The sequence below is a fragment of the Pan troglodytes genome, chromosome 10 (assembly GCF_028858775.2).
Source record: "Pan troglodytes isolate AG18354 chromosome 10, NHGRI_mPanTro3-v2.0_pri, whole genome shotgun sequence".
In the NCBI taxonomy this organism is placed as follows: domain Eukaryota; kingdom Metazoa; phylum Chordata; class Mammalia; order Primates; family Hominidae; genus Pan; species Pan troglodytes.
Window position 1 is genome coordinate 75377816 of NC_072408.2, and position 26263 is coordinate 75404078.

General features: G+C 37.8%; 2 protein-coding genes across 9 annotated transcripts in view; one reads left to right on the forward strand and one right to left on the reverse strand.

Annotated features, from left to right (window-relative positions):
* The window catches only part of RAP1B (RAP1B, member of RAS oncogene family), a 50315-nt gene extending 28497 nt beyond the window's left edge, over positions 1 to 21818 (forward strand). For 2 of the 8 annotated variants that reach the window (XM_016922585.3, XM_063784775.1), the window contains exons 2-7: positions 9388 to 9470; positions 11088 to 11156; positions 12687 to 12743; positions 14800 to 14940; positions 17803 to 17919; positions 20576 to 21818. In XM_016922585.3, the coding sequence (XP_016778074.1) occupies positions 9414 to 9470; positions 11088 to 11156; positions 12687 to 12743; positions 14800 to 14940; positions 17803 to 17889 (411 nt within the window). In that variant the 5' untranslated portion in view covers positions 9388 to 9413 and the 3' untranslated portion in view covers positions 17890 to 17919; positions 20576 to 21818. 8 annotated transcript variants of the gene reach the window in all.
* LOC467061 (ATP synthase subunit d, mitochondrial-like) lies at positions 3128 to 4587 on the reverse strand. The gene has a single exon (XM_054664491.2). The coding sequence runs from the start codon at positions 3677 to 3679 to the stop codon at positions 3197 to 3199; it is 483 nt and encodes a 160-aa protein (XP_054520466.1). The 5' UTR covers positions 3680 to 4587; the 3' UTR covers positions 3128 to 3196.
* Positions 21819 to 26263: the final 4445 nt, after the last annotated feature.

Sequence of the window (26263 nt, forward strand, 5' to 3'; positions counted from 1 at the left end):
AACCAAGAATTAAGTGATTTATCTCAAGATATACGACTTTTTAAATAGAGCTTCTTAAATTCAAAGTTAATGTTACTTTCTACAGCTTGTTGTCTCCTTAGAAAATAGTACAAGGTAATACATAATCAAGTCCTGAAGTATTTGGTATAACTTGTCATGAAGGAGAATGATCACTGTGGGCTGAGTTAGTGCAAGAATGCTTCAGAGACATTTCCTTGACACTAACCTCCTAAGAACTGCATCTTGAGATATGCTGCCCTGATCTGTGTTGTTTTTGCTACACAGCTGAGGAAAAGAGATACATATCCTCCTCTAAAGAGCTGGCACAGGAACTCACCAAAGGGCATTTTGTACATATTGAAAAACAGCACCTCATAAGACCAACTACATTTAGACTTCTCCAGAAATCCCATTTATGCCCCTTTTTGCAGAGGAAGGGGCTGGATTGACTCCCATATCCAAGTTTAACTTCAGCCACAAACTAATTAGCATGTCACCCCACCAAAGATTTTTTTTTTTTTTTTTTTTTTTTTTTTGAGACTGTGTCCTGCTCTGTGCCAGGCTGGAGTGCAGTGGCACAATCTCAGCTCACTGTAGCCTCTGCCTCCTGGGTTCAAGCGATTCTCCTGCCTCAGCCTCCTGAGTAGCTGGGATTACAGGCATGCACCACCACACCCGGCTAATTTTTGTATTTTTAGTAGAGACGGGGTTTCACCATGTTGGTCAGGATGGTCTCCATCTCCTGACCTCGTGATCCACCCACCTCAGCCTCCCAGAGTGCTGGGATTACAGGCATGAGCCACCGTGCCTGGCCCAAAGATGATTTTTTAAATGCTCAACAGGACAAAGCCTAATGGTAGTCTTTTGTTAAAAACAAAATTTAATATCAATCCATTGACAGGACTCTTTGTGTACTGAGCTATATAGTAATTTCACCTTAATAGAAGTTCTTCATAACCACCCCATATAAAACCATCCATTCTTATCTCCTTTTTTTTTTCTCCATACTCCTTATCACAGCTGACACTTTATACTGACTTTGTTTCCCCCTCTATACCCTTTACTCCAGATTATAAATTCTGAGGACAGGGTCTTTCTTTCACTGCTTTATATTCCCACTGCCTAGAATAGTGCCTAACATATATTAGGTACTCATTATATATTTATTGATGTCAAATATTGATTGCTGTATTATAGTAGTGTTAATGGAAGGTGTCATTTCTTAGATTTTCTTTTCTGACCAGCACAGTTCTTGGGATGATGGAGTATGTCCTCAATAAATCTCAGCATCAAATAAACAAGAATTTTCTTTTTAATACATAAATTTGTCATTTTGTTATGCTTTTTAGTTTCCTCAGTGATTGTTTAGAATAATTCTTGTTCATAATTTGGAGCAGTAATATCTACAGTTGAATCTTAGGAAGAATGTTTTAGGCAATCCAGAATGTTGGATAATTAAATCAGTTATTTGCATTTTGATGTGTAATATAGTGAACACATTTAGACAAAAAAAAAGCTACCCCATAAGAGCAGTTTTTATTTTCTTTGATTCATGTCTTCAGGATTTTCTGTTAACTCAGAATTATTATAGCATTCATTATTGTTTTGTGAAAATACTAGTTAATAATTTCCGGTTAATGAAATAATTATCTTAGATAAATTTACTGAACTTAATGTAGAATATGTTTTTTGTTTTGTTTTGTTTTTGAGACAGGGTCTCACTTGTCACCCAGGCTGGAGTGCAGTGGCACAAACATGGGTCACTGCAGCCTCGACTCCTGGGCTCAAGTGATGCTCCCACCTCAGCCTCTCAAGTAGCTGGGACTACAGGTGTGTGCCACTACACTTGGCTAATTTTCATATTTTTTGTAGAGACGGGGTTTCACCATGTTGCCCAGGCTGGTCTTGAACTCCTCCTGAGTTAAAGCAGTCTGCTTGTCTCTGTCTCCCAGAGTGCTGGCATTATAGGCATGAGCCACCAACCCCTTCTTCCACTTTCATTTCAAACAGTTATGAAGCAGCCACTGAAACCGGACTCTCGACGATGCCAAAGGAGGTTTTGTTTTCTTGTCTTTCCATGTCTTTGCTGTGGTTTGCTCTGAAACTAGAATTAAACAGCTTTTTAAATTGATAAAAAAAGAACCAATGCAAATAAAACTACGGTCTGTAGAGTAAATGGAAAAAGTTGTAGAAGTAATAATAAACTACTTTTAAACAAATGAGTAAGGTAGTAGATATTTTGCAAGAAGTAAATAGCCAAGTGTAAAAGCTGTCAGTTACTTTCATCAATCAGGTTAGTTGCAGTCACGCAAATTTTAGGTGATTATGTAAGGAACTCAAATTAGGAATCTTTAAATGTAAATGACCTAATACTAAAAACTACCCAAAAAATATATTCAAAGATAAATAGAAGAAATACTTATGCATTTGAAAAAATCAATGCATTCCACAGTTCCTCTGAATCAAAGGTAAAAAAAAAAAAAAAAACAGTGTAGAAAATACTTTGAACAGTAGTGGAATTTTTAGTATTTTGATAGCTTTCTTTAGAAATTTAATTGATTTTCTTCATCCGTAATCTTAGATTGTGTTGGAGAGGCAGTGTGAATCATGCATAAAGTTTATAATTGTGTATGTGCCTACATGATGTAGAAATTGCACCTTTTTGCTGATGAAGTATTGTATAGTTGCACTGTTGATAACATTAAGTTCATTTCGCATATGTGCTACAGTCTTTTCTGTTTAACGCGTTGAGTAAAATGAAGATCCAGGAGTCCCTCATTAGTTGGTATAATTGGTTAATTCATAGACTAAAGATGAATACAAATGTACTACATTTGCAGATTAACTCATACATAGGCATATTATTGTTAACTAGCAATTCTTAACTGTATAGATAGTTTCAAACTGCATCCAGTTTTTACAAATAAATGCTCTTGTTTATAAGGAATACCATAAAGAGAGCACATGTAAATGAAGAAAATCTTGTCACTTACACTGGAAATTCAAGCGAGAATGATATTAAAAAAAAAGTTGTTAAAGGCAACACAAGAAGTTAAATGAAACTGAGTTAGCAGTGAGAGACATTGGCTAATTTACTGTGCCTAAAATTATGGTGCTATTGGTCTACTGTATAATTATTATTTTTAATGTCCAGAATGTGTAATACAAGGGCCAGAACTTCCTCCTGGACTCAATTTTATAAATTCTCGATTAGTTGGTGAGGCCAATAAGGATACTTTTTCTCGTCTAATTTGGCTTCTGGGAAAGCTTCGTTCAAGTCCTCAGTGGTCATCTGATCAAATGGAATTAAGTTCTTCATCTTCTCCATCTGTTTCTCATATTCTACAATCCTGGCCTTTGAGAGAGACACCCACTCAGCACAAGATTTCACATCTTCTTTTTCTTCGGCATCCACCTGTGCAGTATATTTATCCTCTGGCACGGGATCCTTCAGGGCATTAAACTTCTTAAAGTCATCCACCAAACCGGCCTTGGCCACATTGGTCTTGTAGTAAGCCCAGTCGATAGCTGGTGGATTCTCAGGTAAAGCAGCCAACCTGGAGGTGAGAGTCTCATTCCAGGATTTCAGGAAACTAGCAATGGCCTTTTGGTTCTGGGGTATGATCTCTGCAAAAGCTACTCGGTCAGTGGTTTTTAGAGCAAGTTTTCGCCCAGCCATGTTGGGATTCTTCACCGACCCTGGCTGCCCACGGTCCACTGCAGCCGCCTTTAACTTCTTGAAGGTTGTTCATTTTAAAATTTCTTTCAGAGTTTTTCTGTTGATTATAGTTTTTGTTTTTCTTCCAAAATCTCTTCACTTTAAATGGTAGTACATGGCAGTAATACCTTCTAATAGTCAGAACTCTTAATAATTTATAATATCAGGTATTCTAGTATTACTTCCTATCCTCTTTTTGACTTAATCCTTATTTTCTACTGATGTACAAGTAGTTAAAAATGAGGAAGCTTCTCAGAATATAATCATTTACTTGTGGCACACCAAAGTACTAACTTAAGTCCTTTGCTACCATATTTATCTTTTCATTCTAGATAAATTTTTTGCAGGCTAATTGTAAATATTGCATTGATATAAGATAGGTATTTAAAATGTCAGTATTTACATTGAGTATTTCTTTTTCTATAAAGCACTTAAAATATATTTAATGTTGTAATTTTCAGTAGTTAAGCATCTCTTCGTCCTTTTTGAGAAGTGTTTTATGAGAAGTAATTAAGACTTAAAGAATAGAATTAAACTTTAATTGATTCTTTTATGCTTACCTGTTTGTTTCTTTAAAAAGGTACCCTCACCATTAGTTTATTAATCCAATACTTTTCCAACATCAATATTTTATAGTTACTCTATGAGTTGAGTGGCTAAACTTGGTATTTTTGAGTTTTCTAAAGTCTACTTCTTAAAAATGCCAGTAATTATCAGCATTCTTATAATAATATTGGGGTAGTTATAGAACAACTTCACAATTCCTCTGTTAACTTCAGTTTTTGTTTCATTTGTTTTATAATTTTTTCTATTTATTAACAATAGAACTGTCAGGAAAAAAAAATAAGCAAAAGGAAAAGACAATTCCCTATCCCCCCACCTTGTCATGTATTTTTTTTCTTTTTTTTATTCCAGGGAATTGAAATTCATTTTCTATTATAATCTCAAGATTTTTTCCATACTCTTGAGGTAATGTAATAATGAGATTCCTCCTAGGCTGTCAAAATTACAGTCTGCATAACTTGAGGTACAATAGATTTCATTAAGACTTCTGTGATTAATATTAGCGGTCAGAGACAATGCCAATATTACAGGATTTTTGTTTAGTAATGTGTTTTTTAAATACTTAAAAGAGGGCTATTTCCCAGTCATTATCTCTGAACATTTTTAAATGATTCAAAATACTGATGTATGCACAAGTTTTTGCTTTTTTATATTGACATGGAGGGTTCTTACATGTTTTTGAGCTAGTAGATTAAAGAGTGGAACAGTGGGCCAGGCACAGTGGCTCACGCCTGTAATTCCAGCACTTTGGGAGGCCAAGGCAGGCGGATCAGGAGATTGAGACCAATCTGGCTAACACGGTGAAACCCCGTCTCTACTAAAAAAATACAAAAAATTAGCTGGGCGTGATGGTGGGCACCTGCAGTCCCAGCTACTCAGGAGGCTGAGGCAGGAGAATGGCATGAACCTGGGAGGCGGAGGTTGCAGTGAGTCGAGATGGCGCCACTGCACTCCAGCCTGGGTGACAGAGCAAGACTCCATCTCAAAAAAAAAAAAAGTCGAGCAGTGATTCTCAACTGAAGGAATAGCAGTCCTCTTTAGTGTACTGAGTGGCAGCTCAAACCATTGTTGTTACTCTTATTTTAAAAGTTACTTTTTTTTTTTTTTTTTTTTTGAGATGGAGTCTTGCTGTGTCGCCCAGGCTGGAGTGCAGTGGTGCGATCTGGGCTCACTGCAACCTCCATCTCCTGGGTTCAAGCAGTTCTCCTGCCTCAGCCTTCCGAGTAAGTAGGATTACAGGCATGTGCCACCACACCCGGCTAATTTTGTATTTTTAGTAGAGGCTTTGCCATGTTGGCCAGGCTGGTCTTGAACTTCTGACCAGCCTGGTCCAGCTGGTCCAGTGATCCAACCGCCTCGGCCTCCCAAAGTGCTGGGATTACAGGCGTGAGCCACCACGCCTGGCCTGAAATTTATCTTTTGTTGACGAGTATGTGCAAGGTGTTGTGTCAGTGACTCTGAAGAATTACTACATTTCTTTCCTTATTCTTTAATTTATTGATCACATATTTCAGGCACAGTTTCAGGTTCTGGGAATATGGCAGTGAGTAAAACAAAAAAAATCCCTATCCTCATGGAGTTTACATTCTTTGTAATCCATCTCACAACCTTATCATGTAGCTGTTACTATCTTAATTTTACCTGGAAGGAAAGTGAGGCTCTGAAAGGTTTCGTGACTTGCCCAAGATTATAGAAAACCACAATTTGAAAGTTAGGTACCATTAGCCACTATGCTGTGCTGTCAAAATTGTCCCCCCATGGGGTTCTGTGAAAGAGAACAATTAGTCTCAATGTCTCAAATAGTAGTTGTCACAAATGTCTTTGAAAATCTGATGTAACTATTCCCATTTTTAATTGTGCATGAAATTTTAGGGAATTGACATATTTCAAAGTGCTCATTCTTAACCTGAGCTAAGGACTTCAGGAAAAGAACACTTGAACAGAAAGGTTATGCCTAAAGATCACAAATACACTATACAAATACAGGTGCTACAGCTCTTTCTCAGTCCCTACCAGCACCACAAGCCAATTATGTTGCTTATTGAACAGAGTTGTCTTTTCTGCAAAACTAGATGCAACCACACCATCCTAAAAACAGGATAATGGCTGTTGCCAGTCAGTCGGAGTTGGCATTCGCAATAAAAATCTGTTTTTCAGTCTTTTCAAGGCTGGTGTAGTAGAAAGCACAGATTTGAAAAATACGGATTCAAATCTTGACTATTGTACTGTTAGGGTTTTTTTGTTTTGTTTTGCTGTTTAAGGTAACAGAAATACCCTGATAATATCCCCAAACTGGAAATCAGCTGGTGTGAATGGGTAAAGAAAATATCATGTATTCATGTGGTATATTTTAATCAACAGTAATAAATAAAAGGAGCAAGTTACTGATAGATACAATAATATGGATGAACCTGACTCATTCTAGCAACAAATAATAATGCTCATTCATGGATAAATGAAGCAGCTGGGAAAAAGAGTCCCAGTCACCTCACTAAGAAGTGTAACTCCCACGGCCAACTCAGCCACCTTTGTGAAATAAGAAAGGCATACGTCTCTTAGAAAAATCACCTCTGATAAATGTATAGTTTTTATATTCAGTATTTTAAAATTGTAGTTTTTATGTTGTTTCGGTCAGTTGTGTTATGTTTGGAGGTTTTAGTGAATATATAGTTATGCAACCATCACTACAACCAGTTTTTGGTGTGTTTTTTTTTTTGAGATGGAGTCTTGCAGTCTCACCGGGGCTGGAGTGCAGTGGCACGATCTCGGCTTACTGCAACCTCCGCTTCTCGGGTTCACTCGATTCTCCTGCCTTAGCCTCCCGAGTAGCTGGGATTACATGTGCCCACCACCACGCCCAGCTAATTTTTGTACTTTTAGTAGAAACGGGGTTTCACCATATTGGCCAGGCTGAACTCCTGACCTTGTGATCCGCCTGCCTCAGCCTCCCAAAGTGCTAGGATTACAGGTGTGGGCCACTGCGCCTGGCCCACTACAACTAGTTTTTAGAACACTTCCATCACCCCCAAAAGGTTTCCTGTGACTATATGTAGTCAGTCCCACTCTCACTCCCAGTGGAGGAAGGGTGGAGAATTGGATGCTCATATTTCCTTTGGAGCAGCAATAATGAACAGATTTGGGGTTATTGTACTTCCATTTGTTAGTGAACATGCAACATCAGTTCCTCCTGTGGCTCTGTTTGTACAAGTAGCCTCATCTGTGGGCTTTCATTTCTTCGAAAACAAAGACCTTTTTATTTAGTTTTTTCTAGTTTGTTTGTAAGACTCTGAAAATCTCAACCATTGTAGATTTTTTTGGATTACCAATTTTCCATTTTAGGTTTCCTATTTCAGACCTGAACCCATATACAAAAAGAAAGGCCATCTCTTTACTTTAACTGTTGGGTCTTTGCCAGAATACTTTTGAAAATTTCCTTAAATCAATTTTTATTTTGTATCCTATTGAATCTTTTTGAGACAGAATCTCACTGTGTTGCCCAGGCTGGACTCCAGTGGTGTGATCTCAGCTCACTGCAACCTCCACCTCCCAGGTTCAAGCGATTCTCATGCCTCGGCTTTGCGAGTAGCTGTGATTACAGGCGTGTACCACCACACCCAGCTAATTTTTGTCTTTTTTTGTAGAAACAGGGTTTTGAAGCCGGGTGTGGTGGCTCACGCCTGTAATCCCAGCACTTTGGGAGGCCGAGGCAGGTGGATCATGAGGTCAAGAGATCGAGACCATCCTGGCCAACATGGTGAAGCCCTGTCCCTGCCCCCCACTCCACTCCCCCCCCCCAAAAAAAAGGGTTTTGCCATGTTGGCCAGGCTGGTCTTGAGCTCCTGATTTCAAGTGATCCACCCACCTCAGCCTCCCAAAGTGCTGGGATTACAGACATGAGCCACCACATCTGGCCGAGTTCTTGATTACCTAAGCTATCCTGGTCAGATACACTGCTCTTTTTTTTCCTTTTTTTTTTTTTTAATTTCCCCAACCTTGGTAGACTGCTGGTCTTACAGGATTTTGGGGAATTAGGAAGTTCCATGGTTGGCAAACTTTCAAAGACAGGAGCAGGTTAATGTTAGCTATAGAAGCACTGTCACTCAAGTGAAGGCAGTTGTTGATTGGTTGGCTTTGGGATGTGTCTGTTTAACAGGCGATTTTTGATTGCCTGAGTTTCAGAAGTAAGGAACCCTCATTAGTTGGTTAGTTTGTAAAAGCATATCCTCTGAGGCAAATTGTTATTAGTTGATTAAAATCATTTAAGTCAGTTATAGTAGCTTTGTTAACCATGACCCAAAAAACTGTCATTTCTTGATTAGAAGTTTTAAAATCTGTTCTGGTTGCTACCTTTGTACCACTTTACTGACTCTTTAGTTTTTTTCTAGGAATGTAGGAGCCTTTTATTCTCATGTAATGCCCCCACCCTGGAATCCTTGAAGACCTTCTGTCTACTGTTCATATACTGAAATTTTATAATGATAAGCCTTGGTATGGATTGTTTCTTTCTGGATATATTTTGTTTTTATTTCTACTATTTCATCATACTAAACATTCTAAGTAGACGTTTTCAGTCTGGGAACTCATATTCTTCAGTTCTGCCTCTGATTCGAGACCATTTTCAGGTTGTCTGTACGTCCCCCACTTTAGGAATAAATATTTGGTCTTCTGCTTCCTCTACCAACATATTATATTTACCATTTATGTATGCCAGGGCTTGGCCAGATACGTAAATATTTAGGCTCTGTTGTAACTACTTTTAACTACTTTGCTATTACAGTGCAGAAGAAACCACAGACAATACACAAATGAGTGGATATGGCTGTGTTTGAGTAAAACTTGATGTAACAAAACAGGTGATAGGTTGGATTTCTTTTCAGACCTGTGCTCTATCCTGGATCGGGCTCAAAGTCATGTCTGTAATTCTGTAGTTTTCTTCTACCTCTCAGCATCTTTTAATAAGTCTGCTTATAGGGTGTGCTCCATATTAGGGTTGTATAGTAATCATTTTAAATAAATCTATTTTCCTGAATGTTTTATTTCTGTGAAAAGCACAGGAATACACAACTTTACTTAGAATTCTTTTTTTTTTTTTTTCCTTTAATAAGGTACTAGGTTTTGACAAGCTTGCATCATGCGTGAGTATAAGCTAGTCGTTCTTGGCTCAGGAGGCGTTGGAAAGTCTGCTTTGGTAAGTCATTCTTACTTTACCTAAGCCTTTCACTCCAAGACGTTCTTTTTCTGTTGAGTTTTAGGTTTTGATGATTTGTCTTTGTTAAGATAAAATTCCTTAATGACTTTAGAAGCAATATAATATTTTTCTTGTAATTTTATTCAACTTTTAATTATATCTGGGTGGATCATATTCTCTCTGGAACATTGACTCCAGAATGACACGAGTTATGCTGGAATACAATTTGAGCTAAGCACAGAGATTGAGAGCGTACAAATACATGTCTTTTTGCATTCGCATTTCAGAGCCAGATAGGAATAAATTTTGGTCTTTTTATTTATTTATTTTTTTGAAACAGGGTCTCACTCTGTTGCCCAGGCTAGGGCTCAAGTGATCTCAGCCTCCTGAATGCTTGGGACTTACAGGCACGTGCCACCATGCCAGGCTAATTTTTAAAATTTTTTGTAGAGATGGCGTCTTGCTATATTGCTTAGGCTGGTCTTAAACTCCTGGCCTCAAGTAATCCACCTTTGCCTCCCAAAGTGCTGGAATTACAGGCATAAATCACCATGCCTGGCTTGCTCTTTCTTCTTATGAATAGTCTTACCCTGTACATTTTATGTTAGAAAATATCAAAGCTTATAAAAAGTCTTCAAATATTACCTTTGACTGTCCAGCTTTACATTTTTTAACGGCATGTTTTCTGCATCAAGGAATGGTATAGCAAGAATGAAGACATAATGGGGTAATGAGGGTTGGGAAAGAGGAAAAACGTAGGGAAAATAATTTGATGAATAGTTCAGAGCTTAGCAAAGCCTCACAAGCAAATAGATTGACCTTCTGTCTCACTCATAAGATAAACCATCTTGGCCACTTAGAAAGGCTACCTAGCTGAGAAGTGTCATGCTTGGAACAAACTGAGAAGTACATACAATGTGAAATGAACTGCTTTTTCATTTGTATCCAAAGTGATGGGGAGGTCAGTTGATCCTGCATGTATGTGTGTATACATAACAATTAGTCAATTTCTAATTTAAGAATCAAATTTAAGCTCTTAAGACTGAAACAACGCCGGCACAGTGGCTCACGCCTGTAATCCCAGCACTTTGGGAGGCTGAGGCGGGCGGATCACCTGAGGTCAGGAGTTCGAGAGCAGCCTGGCCAATATAGTGAAACCCCGTCTCTACTAAAAATATAAAAATTAGCCAGGTGTGGTGGTGCATGCCTGTAATCCCAGCTACTCGGGAGGCTGATGTGGGAGAATGGCCTGAACCCAGGAGGCAGAGGTTGCAGTGAGCCAAAATTGCGTCACTGCACTTCAGCCTGGGAGACAGAGCAAGACTCTGTCTCAAAGAAAAAAAACAAAGGACTGAAACAGGAGACATTTAAAAATTTTTAATATATGATCTCTAAATTTGGAATTACCCAATAAGGAGCATAGTGATTATTTATTTAAAAATAAACAGCTTCCTGAGGTAATTTTCTTACCAAATGTACACATTCGAATGTAGTATTGGCTGTGGGTTTTTTTTCATCGATGGTGTAACTCCCTGTGTGAAATCAGTTTACAATTACATTAAAGATTGAATGTACTCTTTTCTTTAGAGGTATAATGGTTTCTTAATTTTTTTTCAGACTGTACAATTTGTTCAAGGAATTTTTGTAGAAAAATATGATCCTACGATAGAAGATTCTTATAGAAAGGTATATATTACTTTGGAAGGCCTTTTGCTTTTGATTTTAATATAAATACTTATTTTAGCTTTATAATTATTGAATGTTTTATACAAAGGATGGAGGCAGAGTTAATTTATAAAATTAGTGGGAAAAGTTTACACTTTCTGGCATTGCATATTTACCAGTTTAAGAGGATCATAAACACCCATACTCTCACATATTCACAGAATTTTTTTGTAATTTGACACATAAACTTTAAAGCAGACCATCCATTTCAAGTAGTAGCCCCATGTTACTTCCAGTCCCCTACCTAGCAAGACTGATTACTCTCAAGCTCCTTTCTTTTTAACCTAGAAATAGGTGGACACAAGTCTTCCTAAGCTTTCTACTTACTAACCTCTTGAGAAAGTGCCACCACTCACAATACTGGTTGAATATCCCTTATCTGAAATAACTGGGACCAGAAGTATTTAAAATTTCAGATTATTTTCTGATTTTAGAATATTTGTATATACATAATGAAATAGAATGGGACCCACATCTAAACAATTCATGGTTTCATATACACCTCATACACATAATCTTACATAATATTTTTAATATTCTTACGCATGATACAAAGTTTTGGCTGCATTTTGACTGTGACTGGTCACATGAGCTCATGTGTGGAATTTTCCACTTGTAGCGTGATGTTCCACACATGGCTCAAAAACTTTTGGATTTGGAACATTGCAAGTTTTGGATTTTTAGATTAGGGATGCTCAGCCTATAGAAAGGTGAATTCCTGTGTCCACTAACAGCATGTGACAATAAAACAATGTGTAGACATTTTTAACTTAGTAGGGAAAGAGGTATTTCCCAACCTCTATGAAGCAGCCAGCCTGGCCCCGCTGTTGCACAAATACTGTGTTTCCATTCCTCCCTCCATGTGCATAGTCTACCAAAAAAAAAAAACTGGAAACTTCTGCACCCCAGCTGTGAGACAGTATTACTCTTTTCTTTCTACATCTAATTCTAAATACCTATTTTTCCCTAGGAAATATTAGATGGAAAGGGGTAACAGGGATATATGTGTAATTTATTTAATAGCTGTGCCACTGCTTCCTTAATTCCAGAAATCTTGTTCCAGTATGGTGAGGGCATATAGTTACCTAGAGAAATGAGGTATATCTAAAGTATTATGGGAGAATTTAGACAGAATTACTTATGATACTGTTGGAACTATTGCTGGTTTTGTTTGTTTATTTGAGCTATTTCAAAACTATTTTTTTCTCTAGAATTAAGTGCTGAGAGATCCATATTGAGACTGGTTCGTGTAGGTTTCCCTGTGTTGACTTGAGAACACATGGCTTTTGAACTTGATTACAATTTGGGGGTCTTTGAATCTTGATTACTTAGCTATTTTTCCTCCTGCTTTGTTGAAGTATTGCTGGATATTAGTTTGTAAAGTTGTTATAATCTGTGTGTCTTATTTTTGATACATTAGCTTTTTTGTGTATATTAAGGTAGTTTTATGTACATTGAAAAAATGAACATGTATTTTAATTTTTCTACCAGCAAGTTGAAGTAGATGCACAACAGTGTATGCTTGAAATCTTGGATACTGCAGGAACGGTAGGTAAAACTAAATACCAAAGGTATACACACCGTTTGTACAGTATTGACTTCATAAATGCTAGTACTCTATAGACAAATATTAGTTAAGCTTATTTAAAAGTACTGCTTGCAGCTGGTTGTAGTGGCTCACACCTCTGTTCCCAGCACTTCGGGAGGTCAAGGTTGCTGGATCACTTGAGGTCAGGAGTTCGAGACCAGCCTGGCCAACATAGTGAAACCCCATCTCTACTAAAAATACAAAAATTAGCCAGGTGTGGTGGTGGGAGCCTGTAATCCCAGCTACTCAGGAGGCTGAGGCAGGAGAATCTCTTGAACCCTGGAGGCAGAGGTTGCAGTGAGCCAAGACTGTGGAGATTGTGCCATTGCACTCCAGCCTGGGTGACAGAGCGAGACTCTGTCAAAAAAAAAAGTAAGACTACTAGTTGCTAAACTTTAAATCTTTTTGTTGTTGTTCCGTTGAATCCTTAATTTTATATTGGCCGGGCGCAGTGGCTCACGCCTGTAATCCCAGCACTTTGGGAGGCCAAGGTGGGTGGATCACTTAAGGTGAGGAGTTCAAGGCCAGCCTGGCCAATACAGTGAAACCCCGTATCTACTAAAAATATAAAAAAAATTAGCCGGGCGTGGTGTTACACACCTGTAATCCCAGTTACTTGGGAGGCTGAGGCAGGAGAATAGCTTGAACCCGGGAGGCGGAGGAAGTATATTGCACTTTTTGTAATTGCAGTGGGTCAGTTATTGAAAAGTTTAGAAAATGTGTTAGAAGAAAAATTTTCAGTCTCACTAGTACTTTTAAAACAATATATTACCATATTTCAAATAATACAGGCATACATTCATTCATCAGCAGCTGTGTGAAATATTTTGATTGAGCTGGGTATGATGGCTCATGCCTTGTAATCCCAGCACTTTGGGAGGCCAAAGGGGGGTGGATCACCTGAGGTCAGGAGTTCAAGACCAGCCTGGCTAACATGGTGAAACCCCTTTCTATTAAAATATAAAAATTAGCCAGGTGCAGTGGCAGGCACCTGTAGTCCCAGCTACTCGGGAGGCTGAGGCAGGAGAATCGCTTGAACCCTGGAGGTAGAGGTTGCAGTGAGCTGATAACACACCACTGCACTCCAGCTTGGGTGACAGAGTGAGACTCCATTTCAAAAGAAAAAGAAATATTTTGATTGGTATCTGTTCTCCTTCAGCGTATTTATAGACAAACTAAATTTGTAGGTATGTGAAGATGAAGGGAAGATTTGTTCTCGGTGTATGGTATTCATTCAGCTAATGTTTGAATACCTGATACATGTCAGGCACTGTGTTGTTACCTTCAAATGCTCACAGTCTAGCAAAGAAAAAGTAGTGTGGGAAAATGGGATGGTCTAGATCATGCTGATGGAGCCCTACAGAACTACAGCATTTGAGTCATAGCTAATAGATTAACTTGGCAGATACAGTTGGGGTGCTTTATACATGATGATATATTTTAAAAGCTGCCTTTAGTAACTTTTGGGGACAGGATATTTCTGTTCCACTTGAGTATATTTTTTGTATATAAATCGACTTTGGTGTATTATTTTTAAATAGGAAACCTATTTCCAGCTGGGCGTGGTAGTTCACGCCTGTAATCCCAGCACTTTGGGAGGCCGAGACGGGCAGATCACAAGGTCAGGAGATGGAGATCATCCTGGCTAACATGGTGAAAGCCCGTCTCTACCGAAATACAAGAAAAAAATTAGCCGGGCATGGTGGTGTGCGCCTGTTGTCCCAGCTACTCGGGAGGCTGAGGCAGGGGAATCACTTGAGCCCGGGAGGCAGAGGTTGCAGTGAGCCGAGATCGCGCCACTGCACTCCAGCCTGGTAACAGAGCAAGACTCCGTCTCAAAAAAAAAGAAACTAAAATGCCAATTTTTCAAATAGTATCTTGTCATAGATTATAATTTTAACAAAGTTACATGTTACTACAGTATTCTTCATTGAGCTATAATTATAGACTGTGAAAATTGTAAAAATAACTGTCAAAACATTATTGTTTTTTAACGTTCCTTTCTTTCTATTGTAGGAGCAATTTACAGCAATGAGGGATTTATACATGAAAAATGGACAAGGATTTGCATTAGTTTATTCCATCACAGCACAGTCCACATTTAACGATTTACAAGACCTGAGAGAACAGATTCTTCGAGTTAAAGACACTGATGATGTAAGCTGACTTCCAAATAAATATATTTTATTTCAAAACCCTGATTATAATTGTTTAAGTCTAAATTTAAATTCATTTTAAAGCTCGTGTGTTTTGGTGGGGGGGGGGGGTGTGTTGGTTTTTTTAAACTTTTTCCTTGAAAGGCAAAAATACCCATACATGTTTTCAAATATATATCATGTGGAAAGTGAGAAATTTCCTCCTTTGCCATTATCCTGTGAAAATTAAATGTTACACCCTTCCTTTTTTTTTTTTCCTTTGAGATGGAGTCTTGCACTGTTGCCCAGGCTGAAGTGCTGTGGCGCGATAGCTCTACCTCCCAGGTTCACACCATTCTCCTGCCTCAGCCTCCCGGGTAGCTGGGACTACAGGCGCCTGCCACCATGCCCAGCTAGTTTTTTGTATTTTTAGTAGAGACAGGGTTTCACCATGTTAGCCAGGATGGTCTCGATCTCCTGACCTTGTGATCCACCTGCCTCAGCCTCCCAAAGTGCTGGGATTTTAAAGAAAGGCAACAAATACATTAGATTCTAACATTATTAATTTAGGTGCCCCTTCAGAGTCTACCATAATGGAGTTTAATTCCTCATCACACTAAATATAGCAGTGGTTCTCAAAATTGATTTTGCATCAGAATCACCTGTAGGACCAGTTAAAACATAGATTGCTGGGCTGAGATCTCAGAGCTTCTGATTCAGTAGGTCAGCAGTAGGACCCAGGAATTTGCATTTCTAACAAGTTTCGAAGTGGTGTTGGTTTTGCTGATCTGCATACTGTAAGAACCAGGCTGGGCATGGTGGCTCACATCTCTAATCCCAGCACTTTGGGAGGCCAAGGTGGGTAGATCCCCTGAGCTCAGGAGTTCAAGACCTCCCTGGGCAACATAGCAAAACCCTGCCTTTACCAGAAATTAAAAAAAAAAAATTAGCCAGCATGGTGGCGCGTGCCTGTGGTCTCAGCTATTTGGGAGGCTGAGGTGGGAGGATCACTTAAGCCTGGGAGGTGGAGGTTGGCAGTGAGCTGAGATCACATCACTGCACTCCATCCAGGGTGACATAGTGAGACCCTGTCTCAAAATAAATACATAAATAAGACTCATTGTACTGCAGTTTAATTTTAGCAAATATTGTGAGAGCTGGGAGACACCCATGGTAAATGCTTTTATTTTCTGGACTTCTGAAACAAGGGAATTTGGGGGGACCCTACACAATTACAGCAACCTCAGGGAACATTTTTTAATTTGTAAATCCATTTAATAAGTGGCTTGATTTTTAGTAAATTTTGATTGGCTTTTTTTTTTTTTTTTTTTTTCTGAGACGGAGTCTCACCCTGTCGCCCAGGCTGGAGTGCAATGGCACGATCTCAGCTCACTGCAACCTCTGCCTCCCAAGTTCAAGCAATTCTCCTGTGTCAGCCTCCCAAGTAGCTGGAATTACAGGCGTGTGCCACCACACCCAGCTAATTTTTGTGTTTTTAGTAGAAACAGGGTTTCGCCATGTTGGCCAGGCTGGTCTCCAACTCCTGACCTCAGGTGATCCACCCGCCTCGGCCTCCCAAAGTGCTGGGATTACAGGCGTGAGCCACTGTGCCTGGCCTTGATTGACTTTTTTAATACAAGACTATGAGAAACTAAAAATTCTATTTTGGGAGCCTTCCGTCCATTATGATAAAATTTTAAGGTTTTTTCCCCCCATCTCTCATAACAGGATCATAGCTTGTTTTCTCAAAATTTTATGTAAAAGTGTCTTATTTATGTCTACATTGACTAGGTTGTGTTCATTTTACTTAACATATGAGAGTTTTCTTTCTCTCTTTTCTTCCCTTTGGAGTTATCGTTTGCATCTCCATGAAAAGAGAAGGCAGTGGAGATAATTGACATCAAAGTTAATACTTATGTTTATGTTACAGATTAAATTGTTAAGGCTGTAAATTTTATTATACATTATTTAATATTTTTTGTGGCATATGAAAAGTAATTCTTAGATTTGACTCTTAGAATTCTTTTGATTTGAATTCATATAGCATATTTACTTATTTATTTTTACTGTCACAAATGTATTTTTAGGTTCCAATGATTCTTGTTGGTAATAAGTGTGACTTGGAAGATGAAAGAGTTGTAGGGAAGGAACAAGGTCAAAATCTAGCAAGACAATGGAACAACTGTGCATTCTTAGAATCTTCTGCAAAATCAAAAATAAATGTTAATGAGGTATGGTCAAATATACTTAAAATGGGTCTTCATTTGAAGTACAACATTGAAGATGAATGGAAAATGTCTTAACCCCAAGTTAATATGTACTCAGGGTAATATGTTGATGTTACAGGCAAAAAAAAAAAAACCTCATGTTAAATGTATCTATGTAGTAAATAATACTATTTCAGTCTCTGTTAAATACTTGTACATTGATATTTACCATGAAAAAGGAAGACTGGACAGAAAATACATGGATAGGGAAGACAGATTAAGACTTCAGGTATATGAAGGATGTTATATAAAAAATAGAGAGTAAAATTCCGAAAAGTATGCATGGTTCTTGAAAGGCTCCAAGTCATGTTGTAGAGCAAAAACTTACGGTTTTTAAAAGGATTTTTTCTTTGTGTGATGGTAAATGTTCTAATTGAACCAAGTTAAGATCTCTGCAGCTCCTTCAACTAAGTATTTTAAGGAGCACAATATTAACACTCCCCAAAAATTTGAGCTTGGCAGTTATAACACCTGATTTTATTCTCATTCCTTAGCTGAACAATTCTGGGCATTAATTTATATCCATGGAAATTTCTGTTTTTTCAATTTACTTTCTTCATTGGGGGGGGGGGGTAGGTGTTCCTCCTGTAAATTAAAACAAATTATTGTATTTGCAGATCTTTTATGACCTAGTGCGGCAAATTAACAGAAAAACTCCAGTGCCTGGGAAGGCTCGCAAAAAGTCATCATGTCAGCTGCTTTAATATACTAAATGCATTGTAGCTCTGAGCCAGGTATGTTCACTTATCTTTCCTCTAACTTTTAATCACTCAACCTTATTAAGGGCACTCTGTCATGAAAGCAAGTATAGACTTCTTTTTGTTGGTTCTGAAAAATAAATGGTTTATTTTTATAAGATATCCATGAGTTAGTATGCTATCTTATTAATTATTTACTTATCATCATGAGTAAAGTATTTCACATAAGTATTCTTTTTTTGAGATGGAGTTTCACTCTGTCACCCAGGCTGGAGTGCAGTGGCGCAATATCAGCTCCCTGCAACCTCCACCTCCCAGGTTCAAGCAATGCTTCTGCCTCAGCCTCCCGAGTAGCTGGGATCACAGGCACGTGCCACCATGCCCGGCTAATTTTTGTATTTTTAGTAGAGATGGGGTTTCACCGTGTTGGTCAGGCTAGTCTTGAACTCCTGACCTCAAGTGATCACCCGCCTTGGCCTCCCAAAGTGCTGGGATTACAGGCGTGAGCCACCACACCACACCCAACTAAGTGAATATTCTAAATAAGTTCATTCAGTATACTGGTTGGTGCTGGCAATACAGTGGTGAACAAGACCAGCCTCTCCTTGACTCTTAATTACTTAAGCTAATTCAGGTATACTGAAAGAGAAAGTTAATCGCAAAACATGATACATTCTGTATTAAGATAAATACAGGGTAGTGTTGCTAATAAAAACCCCTAACATGGCCAGGTACAGTGGTTCATGCCTATATTCTGATAACTTTGGGAGGCTGAGGCAGGATTGCTAGAGGCAAGGAGTTGAAGATCAGTTTGGGCAACATAGCTAGACCCCGTCCTTAATTTATTTATTTATATGTATTTATTTATTTTTGAGATTAATCTTGCTCTGTCGCCATGCTGGAGTGCAGTGGTGCGATCTTGGCTCACTGCAACCTCTGCCTCCCGGGTTCAAGCAATTCTCCTGCCTCAGCCTCCCTAGTAGCTGGGATTACAGGCACATGCCACCACGCCTGGCTAGTTTTTTTGTATTTTTAGTAGAGATGGTGTTTCACCATTGTTGGCCAGGATGGTCTCAATCTCTTGACCTCGTGATCTGCCCACCTCGGCCTCCCAAAGTGCTGGGATTACAGGCATGAGCCACCACTCCCAGCCAACCCCGTCCCTAATTTAAAACACACACACACGCGCGCGCACGCGCGTGAGCCACCACTCCCAGCCAACCCTGTCCCTAATTTAAAACACACACACACACACCCCTGACATGTTCATCATGTGCCAGTCACACACACACACACCCCTGACATGTTCATCATGTGCCACTTTTTTTTTTTTTTCCTTCAACTTTTAAGTTCCAGGATACATGTGCAGGATGTGCAGGTTTGTTACATAGGTAAAGGTGTACCATGGGGTTTGCTGCACAGATCTTGCATCGGTACCTGGCACATAGTTAACACTAAACTATTAGCTGCTGTTGTTTGCCAATGATAATGGTTTCCTCTTCAGCTGTCATTAAACTGTTTATTGTTAAACTGTTAATTTATTTATTCTTAAGAACCTTTGACATTCCTGACTCTTATTTCTTCCTATGTTAATTGACTCAGTGCTGCCATAGCACTTTGATTCTGCATCTTTTCAGAGTTTTTATTCCTGCCTTCCATCTAGGGCTTTCTGTTTAGTGGTATATCCTCTCATTCTAATATCCTATAATTCCTGACCACATGCCCATTCTTAGCAGCACACATGTGCTTGAGCTCACACACTTCCATCTGTCCTTTTTAATTTGCAACGGTCTGCCAGGATTTAGAAAACTTGATTGCAAACCTCATTCAGACTCAGAATGAGGACCTAAAGTTCTAGGCATTTGTGAAAATTATTTCAGCAGCCACATATGTATTAACAACTCTTCTGGAGCTTGTAACAAGTCTGATCACCAGAAAAATATAATAGGGAACATTTTTTTAGCCGAGGCATGTATGCAGAAAACTATTCAAAGTACATATTTAACAGTTCTAAGTTTACTTTTTAAAAAACTTTAATTACATGTGATTTTAGTATAATACCACCTTTTTCTGACATCAGTCTTAATAGAATGTTTAAATATGGAATTAGAAAGTATATAATGTGATTGTAAATCTGTAAAACACCATCATGAAATAAATTCTATTTGTCTGCTCTGAATGAGCTTTTTAGCCACTTTTATTGAAAGAGTGAGGAAGAACTTGATTATCTGATACTGGAAACCTTGGTTAGATGTGCATTCTATACTTATGATCTAATTCTAGGAGTACATTACGATTGTGTAAACACAGGATCACCCAATTTGTTAATATTGCTATCTGACTTTTCAATCCTAATTCTAATAAGGTTGACTTGACTAACAATTTTAATGTGATTTTTTTCCTTTTTAATCCTTGGAAGGTCATGCACAAAAATTTGCACAAAGGTACTTTCCCTTTCTGTTCCTAAGATTTTCATTTAACTGACTTTCAAGAGGGCAGCAGAATAGACCATCTTTTTGGAATGAAAAGATCTGCCATGAATTGTGGTATGTTGCCACTAATGTAATGCCTAGAACAAGAGCCTAGATTATATTCATTTCTAACACTTTTAAGACTGTTTTCTTAACTGTTTGCTTTTGGGGCTTTACTTTTCCTAGCCCATGTTTTTAATTAATTTTTTTCCTTTTGACAGGTCTGAAGAACTGTTGCCCAATTCAACAGTGCCAGCATTCCAACTTTGTTAAACCTACCAACATCTTAAATGGACTTTCCTGTGGTGGTACCCTTTAAGAGGCGGATGAAAGCTACTATATCAGTTTGCACATTCTAATCACTTTCCAGTATCACAAGAGAGATTTTTACTTATATAATAGTCCTAGAGTATGCAGCTGGTAAAACCAGAGGCTACATCCAGTATTACTGCTAAGAGACATTCTTCATCCACCAATGTTGTACATGTATGAAAATGGTGTACTGTATACTTTAACATGCCCCATACTTTGTATTGGAGAGTACAATAATGTAAATCCTAAAAGCACCACTATTTTAGCATAATAAAAGAAAGTCCAAAGAGCTCCTATATAGACTACTCCAGATAACTTCGCTTCTTTGATACTTGTAGCTTATTGTAATTTTTTTTAAGAAATTCAAGGTCATTATTATTGTACAAAATAAGCGCTTTGATTAACACAGCTATATAGTTTTTTTAATTTTTAAAAAACCTGTGGAGACAGTGATCTTGTCTTTAAAATATGATAGTCCTTTCAGTATAATGTCTTAGATTAAAGACGTTGCCTTTAATATCTGTTGGGAAGGAAATGTCCAGACTTTTCAAATCTCTTATTATATGTTTCCTTTTTTTGTTTACATAGGGAACAATGTTTATAGTCGTGTGTACAGTGGGGGTCTACAACAAGAAGTGTATATTTTCAAACAATTTTTTAATGATTTAACAATTTTTGTAAATCATTTTCAGGCTTCTGCAGCTGTAGATTCTCACTGTGAATCCCTTGCTTGCTCATGCATAAGTGTATTTGCAATACCAAATATACAGGTTTAGTATTTTTGCCTGTTAGTGATTGTTTCACATGTGTAACGTTTTGGTTGAGATGTTAAATGGTGGACGAGTACTGTGGATGTGAATGTGGGAAGTAATTTTAATCATATGTAATTGGTCACAAGGCCTAATTTGCAGTAACTATTGCTGTTTTATTTAACAATGCCTTGTTGCTTTGTATGCATTAATGTTTGGATGTAAAGATTGTGTGTCTATCCAACAGGGAGCCACAGTATTTAAATTGACCAACCTAATGTTACAACTACTTTGAGGTGGCCAAATGTAAACTAAAAGCCTTAATTAAAGTGGTGCAATTTTGTATAACTTAGCATCAGTAGTTCAATAAATTTGGATTGCCATGCAAGGGCTTGCATTATAATTACTTGCCACTTGAATGTGTTTTGTGTAATGTTTTAACAGTGCTAGTAAATAAATACAGGTTTACCCTGGTTTTAATTGTAATAGGTGCATTTTACACAGCATGGTTTCATAATTTAACATCTGGGCAAGCCAGACTCATTAATTACAGGAATAAGGAAGTAGCGAGTTTTCTGGTATTGTTTGAATATCCACATAACCACCTTTTGAACTTTTCCTTGAGAAATAATTTTGTAAATCAAGCAGTATTATGAATAAATGCCTTTGGGTAATGTTCAGTAGCTCTTTGATGAGGTAGGTAAAAGAGGAACGATTTAACATACTTTCATGGATGTTACACTATGGATTTTTTAAAATATAGGATTGAAGTTAGAATATTGTGGTTATAAAAATCTTTGAGTGATGTGGATTAAGCACTTAGAGAATCGATATTTTTCTTAAATATGCTATAATTGAATTCTGTAAGAACTGAATTCTTATAGAATTATTTTAAAACTGTTTTTAAAAATTGTAAAGCTCTTAAAAAACTTTTTGAAAGTATTTGCCAGCTACTGGAGCAATTAATTAGTGATAATATCTAATAGAGGGGTATCTGCTAATCCCCTAAATACACGCTGTTTGAATGATACATTTTTAAAGGCTTTCATGTTAAGAAAAAGTCTGATTCTTTACAAAAGGGACTTGTTTTGGCAGAACTGGTTTTACTTATAATCATTTGGGAAAAAAATTAAGCCCAAAAAACTGGGACTGTGAAACACTAAAATTACTTCAATTTACTATGTCCTGTTACATCCATTGATACTGCCATTATTCAATAATTACTTTTAATAAATGTTTGCTGCCTACCAGCTATGTACCAGGCCCAGTTCTAGGCTCAAACAGCTAAATATTTATTCATTGGACAAATTAAGTACTTAAGTATAAAAATTGTTCTAGGCCTAAGGATGTAGCAGCAACCAAGATCAACTATAAAATGCTGCCCTCCTAGAATTTATATTCTATTGAAGAGTTTCTCAGCCTCAGCACTATCGATGTTTTATGTTTGATAATGTATTCTGGCGACTCTCCTGTGCATTATAGGAATTTTAATATCTGCCCACTAGATGCCAGTCACACCACCCCAGCCCCCAAGTTGTAACAACCAAAAATGTTTCCAGACATTGCCAGATGTTCCCCAGTTGGATTGTTGGGGGACAAGGGAGGTGAACTTGGAGGGCAAAATCACCCTGGTGAAGAACTACTGCTCTGGTGGGAAACAACACATTAGTTACAGATGAGTGTTAGGGTTACAAGATGGATGGTTTACTATATAGTGAATAAGAATATAAAGTTTGGAGCCAGACTTCCTGGGTTTTTAATCCCAGCTCTTCCAGTTCCTACTATATGCCTTTGGTTGGGTGCCTTGGTTTCCTCATCTGTAAAATGAGAATGATAATACCTACTTCATAGGAGAGTGAAATGAATGCCAGTGCTATCCTCTAGGTCTATATATATATATAGTACATACATAGAGAGAGTATATATATATGTAGTACAGTGGAGGTCTATATATATAATACTATATATATAATTTATTTTTTTCAGTGCTGATAGGAATAAGGCTGTGGTTTGGCAAAACACCATTTTCTCCTATACAAAATAGTAACTGCAGTTTGGGAGCACAACTCATGTAGATTGACTTTTCTGGTGCTTAATGGGAAAATACTAAAATAATTGAGTCAGAAAAGGCATGAATTCCTTTTCACGTCCCCAAGGATACTTGAAGAAACTTGAGTTTTAGGAGAAAATCAGAGTGGTCTTTCACTTACATTTTTCTAAAAAGTGTAAAAACCCTGTATTGACTTTCTTGTTGATTCAGTTGTTTCTTAAATGTAAATAGCTCATCTTTACCATATGTGGGCATTACAAATAGAAATTTTTAAAATTCCATTTATAAAATGAAGTTTTGCCGTTTTTTTTTTTAATCATTCCATCTTTAGTTGTGGGACAGCAAACTTAGAATCGAAACTCATCACTACAACTTTTCTTTGAGTTAAACTCTTATCTGTGTTTTCATTGAATTTAATCTCCATCTATTCTCTCTCTTCTTAAATCTTGGAAATGTAAAAGGGAGTTATAGTGTTTTACAATTAATACTCTTACTATTACCTTAGAAGCCTTAAAAGTGCTTGCAGGCTTGTCTCATAATCTGTCAGTGAGCCTTAACATTGTGATTTGTAAGACTAAAATTTTTTTTTTCAAACAAAACAAATCTGACAGCCTGGGCAACATAGACCCCATCTCTACAAAAAAAAAATTTTTTTTAATTAGCTGGGCATGGTGGTGCATGTCTGTACCTGTAGTCCCAGCTGTTCAGAAGGATTGCTTGATCCCAGGAGATCAAGGATACAGTGAACTGTGTTTGCGCCACTGCACCCCCACGATGGCAATAGAGTGAGACCCTGTCTTAGAAAAAAAAGATAAGTCTGTTCTATTTGTTACAGTGCATCAACACATTTGAATTTTCTTTTTTTTTTCTTTTTCTTTTTTTTTTTTTTTTTTTGAGACTGAGTCGCTCTTGTTGCCCAGGCTGGAGTACAGTGGTGCAATCTTGGCTCACCCCAACCTCTGCCTCCCAGGTTCAAGCAATTCTTCTGCCTCAGCCTCCCGAATAGCTGGGATTACAAGCATGCACCACCACACCTGGCTAATTTTGTATTTTTTGGTAGAGATGAGGTTTCTCCATGTTGGTTAGGCTGGTTTCGAACTCCCGACCCAGGTGATCCGCCTGCGTCAGCCTCTCAAAGTGCTGGGATTACAGGTGTGAGCCACCGCACCCAGCCTAATCAATACATTTGATATTTCAAGAATACATGAGAGAAGAGAGGTAGATTGAGAACAGAACTAAACTTTATATATGTTTCCTTAACTGTTGGGAGGAAAATGGATGAGTCTGTGTTGGGATACCTGTTGAAACAAGACTACTAAACAGATTAATCAACTAATTCCATAGGCTTGACATTAGTTTATCTTTGAAAAGTAAAAGTAAAGTGCTTATTGCTAAATAGGTCTGTATTCTAAATGCTGCCATTTTTTAAAAAAAGTATTCCATGTTACACACATTTTAAACTTCCTTCTTAAAACATCCCTGTTGGTGGCCTGTAGGTTACTGACCTTAGGAATTACAGGCTTTATCCAAAATTAGGCATATCTACCTGATTTTTGTATCTGAGAATCAATAAATGCATTCAGTATTGTCTACCATGTTTCAGGCGCTGTTTACAATATCGGAGGTACAGCAGGGATTTTCTGCCCACGTGGGGAAAACACACAGCAAATGAACAAAGCTCTATTGGTAACAGTCTGTTAAACTTTCTAAGAGCTTTCCAACTTTCTAAGAGAAAATTGTAATGATTTTAGAAAAGTGAGCTGTCATTTTTCATATATATAAATTTTTTTATTCATAGGTAATCTAATTTTTCTCATTTCTCCAAAAGGGTACGAAGACAGTTTTTACTATGTTGTTTTACTATGAACCTAGTTTAACCTGACTTTCCTTACAGACCCACATAAATGAGACAATAATCCAAATTTAGCATTTGGGTCAAAATGCAGGGTTTTTTCCTGAAAACTAAACAAAACAGCACACACATATATTACAGGATTTTTATGTGAATAATATATTCACTTCAGTCAGGTTTCAGTTTTTAAATAGGCAGAGATCAAAAGCCTCTAATGTTTTTGTCATCCGCCATTATTACCCATTCAAATTTCTATTTATGTCTGGTAGTTATGTCCCCTGTGAGCACTAATTTCAGAACAGGAAATTCTATTAACTGTCAAACTCTTTAATGGGCAGTTCAGTAGGTTTGGAGCAGAGGGGAGTAGGAAGGAGTAAATGATATAATCCAGTCTGGCCTGGCATGGTGGCTCACACTTGTAATCCCAATGTTTTGGGAGGCCGAGATGGGTGGATCACTGGAAGCCAGGAGTTTGAGACAAGCCTGGCCAACATGGTGAAACCCCGTCTCTACTAAAAATAAAAATTAGACGGGCACGGTGGTGTGTGCCTGTAATCCCAGCTACTCAGGATGCTGAGGCAGGAGAATCACTTGAACCTGGGAGGCCGAGGTTGCAGTGAGCTGAGATCACACCACTGCACTCCAGCATGGGCAACAGAGTGAGACTGCAAAAAAAAGAAAAAGAAAAAAAAATCCAGTCTCTGCTGGCAAGGTGTTTAACAAGTCAATGATGGGAAAGACCAGTCAAATAAACTATCAGATCTAATAACTTTTCTAACCATAGGTGATTCTTCTTCCATTATCCATACTAAAGCAAGTGACTCGTAATAAAAATTGTTATTTTGTAAAATATATGGACTGTTGGCTTTATATTCCCAACTATTACATCTAGTTGACTATTAACAGGTCAATGTCAGATTTCCTGAGCAAATCAACCAATAATGAA

Excerpts from the sequence above, each read along its gene's own strand:
- LOC467061 (XM_054664491.2), bottom strand. The coding sequence starts at position 3,679 with ATGGCTGGGCGAAAACTTGCTCTAAAAACCACTGACCGAGTAGCTTTT.